Source organism: Marmota marmota, unplaced genomic scaffold (genome assembly GCF_001458135.2).
Source record: "Marmota marmota marmota unplaced genomic scaffold, marMar, whole genome shotgun sequence".
Taxonomy (NCBI): Eukaryota; Metazoa; Chordata; class Mammalia; order Rodentia; family Sciuridae; genus Marmota; species Marmota marmota.
Genome location: NW_025999943.1, coordinates 8236601 through 8241229, shown reverse-complemented (window position 1 = coordinate 8241229; position 4629 = coordinate 8236601). Strand labels below are relative to the sequence as shown.

Genomic DNA, 4629 nt, shown 5'->3' with positions numbered 1-4629 from the left:
CAGCTCTAATGAAATTTTTCCAAACCAAGCAAAAAATGAACTGTAAACTGAACGGGCATATCCAGGAATATTCCTTATTAGGATGAAGGCTAAAATCTGCACCACAGAAACAGATGGGTGGAGTTCATTGCACTCTGCTTTGTTTTTACAACTGCTAGCCCAGATGGAATAGGTCAAGAAAGAAACTACTGAAATAAACAATAGAAAGTTTGAAATTTTGTTTGAAAAAAGAGGTTCACCCTTTCCTTCAGAAAGTACTTGACGCTTCTGTAAAGCCAAATAAATAAAAGCAAACAGCATTCCATGGAAGACTACATAACGGTCTAACCGCCATCTGAACCACCATTCATATACATTCCCTTTCAGTTCAAAACACTTGGACAATGGCCAAAGAGAAAAGATCTTCTCAAATGCACCCTGAGAATATGCCAAAAAACATATGCATAACAGCAAAAAGCCTAGTTTCAACAATAAGCCAAAATGCCAGAAACAATTTCCGTTTGCTCTCTTTTGGATAATCTGTGGCCACAGTGCTAAAGTAACATATATGACCATGAACCACACAGTGATCAAGGGAACAAAGTAATAGAATTGATAAGGCCGATCCATTACTATACATAACACCACTACCAGGAAATTGAGACGAAATAAGACCTGACATACTCTATGGATTCCAAAGTCTCCTTTTATCCAAAAATATGAAAAATGTCCATACCCTGTCTGAAACAGACATGCAGCAACCAGAACTCGAATGTGCATGTACACAGGCAAAAAAGTACTTGCTCCAGAGATGTGATAAATCAAAATCACAAGTTGCATCCAGCCCTTCCACTCATCTGTTTGTTCTCTATTTAATACTTTAGTCTCTTTAGTATTTTCATTGTAAAATACTCCCAAAACCAAGATGTAGATAATTGGAATAAAGAAAGACGAATGGGTATAAAACTTATTTTCCTTCATAAAAAGATTTGCACGGTCACACATGTAGAAGTAAGCCATAATCAGGCCAAGTTTGCAGAAAGATTGTAAAAGTATTTCTAATGGAGATGCAGGGTTATTAATAATATTTTTCTTTTCCTCACCACTTTCCAAATCAGTACATGGCTTATTCTTTCGATGAGCATTACGATGAATTACATAAAAAATTAAATATCCAATAATAGATAAGGTGAAAAAACAAGCAGCTAGTTTCTGTATGAGAGTAAGAGGAGGCTGGGGTTGACAACAGGAACCATCTACAGGCTTCAAAATCTTATTGCAGTACACGTTCATAAGAATCATTGCACTAGTTTCTCTGCTTGATTCAGGAAGATGTAAGCCATCCAAAGATTCCATGATGGTTTCTTGAGCAATTAATTTGGAAACACTGAACATCTTAACATTTGACTTAGAATTTCTGGTGCTACTATTCAAAATACTGACTGCAGCTTCATTGTAGGCATCTATCTTCTCATTAGTGATCATTTTTCTATTTTCACTTAATAGATCTTCATAAACTGGATCTTGTAAGACCCAATAAACATCACTAGTCTTTGCCAATTTTTCTAAAAGCGGTGCTATGGAGGTAATGTTCATTTTATATTGAGAAAGTGCTTCATTGCTACCATTGTGAATCTTGATGGACCATGTGGCAGCTCCTGCTACAATCACATGGGGCTTTGCAACAGAATCCTCAGTCCACACTTTGATACACTGTTTCATAGAACCATTAACTTCTGGATGCCACAGAAAATCCACTTTAACTGATGCAATCTTGTCTTCAAAAGGAATGTTTTCATGCTTATTTCCTTCTTTTTTGAACTGAGGGTTAATTATTTTTACAAAAGAATAAAACAATTGACGAATTCTGGAATCTCCAATAAATGCAATATGTTTATCTACAAGGCAATTCTTCGCTTCACTGATTTTATATTTATGCATCATACAACTGTGGGGTTGCCAAACTTTTTCTCCAAGAAATCTGCCACTTGAGAGAAGGTATTCACATGAATCACTGCCTCGGTAGCGGCGGGAGGCGAGGTGGCATGCCGCGAGCAGCAGCACAGCCACCAGCACCAGCACCTTGGCGCTCCTCACGCTGAAGTAGTGGTTGATCTCCCGCTTGCCCAGGTTGTAGGCCAGAGCCGCCATCTTGGTTCCTCCATGACAACAGTGCGCGGCAGAGCGGGGAAGGGGCGCCGCACAGGGGCAGCACTGGGGCTACCGCCGCCAGCCCCCGCGGCCGCCACCGCGCCTCCTGCCTGGGAGCCTGACCCCGAGGCCCGCGGCACCCTCGGCCTCGGCCTGCCCCTCCTCGGCCGCGGCCGCCTCAGGGCCTCCCCCCAGCCCCGCCGCCGCTGCTCCGCCGTGCTGGTTCCCCAGGCGCCCTGGACGCCTGTCTCCTCCCCTTCCCTATCTTTTTGTTTCTTGACCATGCCCTGTCTCAAATAAAAACTCGTGTGCCTGAGAATCATCCTTTTAAGGATGTGAAGCTTTGGGTGTTTAAAAAAAAAACAAGAGAAAGATGATGAATTTTAATTTCCATGGTGCCTCATCTTTGCTGAATATGAAACCTTCAAGCCTCTGAAGAGCTGAATAAATTAACCCACGTCCGGGCTTCATCCGTGAGTACAATAGTTAAGAGTACTTGTTTTTTGAAGATCCAACTGCTTTTGTCTGCACCACTCAGTTTGAGGGAAAACGACTTCTGGAATCCTGTCCAACCTCTTGATATTCTGAATGATGTCTACTGCCACTCTAATTATCAGCCAGGAGGCTTATTTGTAATCACCAGATTTCAGTAATTTAAATAGGTAGTGGCTCAGCCAACCATTTCTATTCAAAATGCAACAAAAGCTAAAATTGCTAGTTGAATTTTATCCAGATGCTAGCTTCTTTTAGGACAGGCCAGCTGATGCAGAGCAGTTGTTCATTTTCCTATAATGTGACAGAAGCACATTTTTCCTTCACAAATCTAACTGGCAAGCTACAATGAAGTCTACAATTTATGTATCAGTTCAGTTGCTTACCAGAGCCAGCAGAGGGGACACGTGAAGAATTAATCCTTTGTGCATGTATCATCACATGGACCACACCCAAACCATGTTATCTTCAAAGACTTAGAGATGGGCTTCCATTGTTTATTCCACTTCAAAGAAACTCACCCCCACCTCACTTTTGTGTATATGTGTGTGGTACTGAGGATCAAACCCAGGGCCTTCTGCATTGTAGGCAAGTACTCTACAACTGAGTTGCACCTTCAGACCAAACAACATTTATTTATTTTGGTGGTTACCAATAATAATAAAGACTGCTGTAAACAAAATTGTTTATCACTACTTAATACTTCTATGAGACCCCTGAAAGCCTTTTGTCTAATTTTTCCTTCATACTTTTGTGTACAAAGTTGACTAACTTCTTAATCTCAAAAAAGAAAAAAAAAATGTTGAATCAAACAAAATCTGGATTCCTTGAGAACAAATTTCTATTGTCTCAAACTTTCTGTAGTCCCCAATAATTATCTCCTCCTGGGCCATCAAAGGAGCTCACTCTAAGTAGCTCTAAAGCTATACAATCGCGAAATTTTAAAAACTAGGTTAAAGATATTTTTTCTCTCCTGTGAAATTTGCTTGAGTTTGCAAGTCCCTGATTTTGCACTGAAAAAGTCTCAGAGAAGGTTTGTGTGTCCTTTGTCTGAGTCTTTGTTTAAAAAGTGTCCACAGAGTGGTTAATTGCTATTAGCAAATGCAGATAGAAAAAGTTGCCTCTGTGCAGCTTAAGGTCCTTTTGCCAATTCCCAGCAGGCTCCCTCTCTTATTTCTCATTGTGGCTTTTCCAAGTCTTCACTCATCTCTGCAAATCCTCCCCCAATTTCCCTACACTCACTGTCAGCAGATGACCTTGGCTCTTATATCACACAGGGGACAGATCTATTTACAATAGCTCTTTCAAGTCCTTTCCACTTACTAAATGTACTTACCTCTGCAATTCCACCCTTATCTCCCCTTGCCAGAGTGGGGAGAGGTGACTCCCCTTATTTTCCAAGACCAGTGCTTTCACCTCCCACCCATTTCTTCAGAGCCCTGGCTTCATCTCTTCTTTCTCATGTATCTTTAATCCTCCACTGTCACTGTCTCAATCCCCTTAGCATATAAACATATAACAAACTCTCCTAGAATCTTGACTTAGGGTCTGTAACTAAGCATCAAGTGACAGCTTCCTCCTCAACATAGAGGCTATAAAAGGCTCTTAGTATAGAAGTTGCCATGATTTGGGTTATGTGTCCTCAGCAAATTGGATTGTGGATAGGGGCCATAGACCAGGGTAGTGATACTGCTGGTCATCGGTGACAAGTTCTGCTTCCTCACATGTTGAAGAAACATGCCAAGGCAAGCATACAAAGCAGGGTTTATTTTAAAAGGGCAACATAGACTTTTCCCAGAAGGGAGAAGGGGGTCATAGCTGGTACTCTGGTATCTCAAGAAGTGAGCCTTTTTATGTGTCCTAGGCTTTGTTCTCCTGCTCTCTTTCCTTTATCTCTCTCCTTCCTGCATAAGTGACTAGGCCCAAGAGATGCTCTTTGGGATGACCCAAAGGTGAGAAGCAGATGGACTGAAGGGATCAAGGTGAAGTGATCTGGCCAGCAAGGGG

General features: G+C 41.5%; 1 protein-coding gene across 1 annotated transcript; it reads right to left on the bottom strand.

The window, feature by feature from the left end:
• On the bottom strand, positions 1-2521 carry LOC107153746 (N-acetylneuraminate 9-O-acetyltransferase-like; the record flags this gene model as incomplete). The annotated part of the gene is made up of 1 exon (XM_015499303.2): positions 1-2521. A coding segment is annotated over exon 1 (2130 nt), but the record flags the coding sequence as incomplete, so codon positions are not given.
• Positions 2522-4629: the final 2108 nt, after the last annotated feature.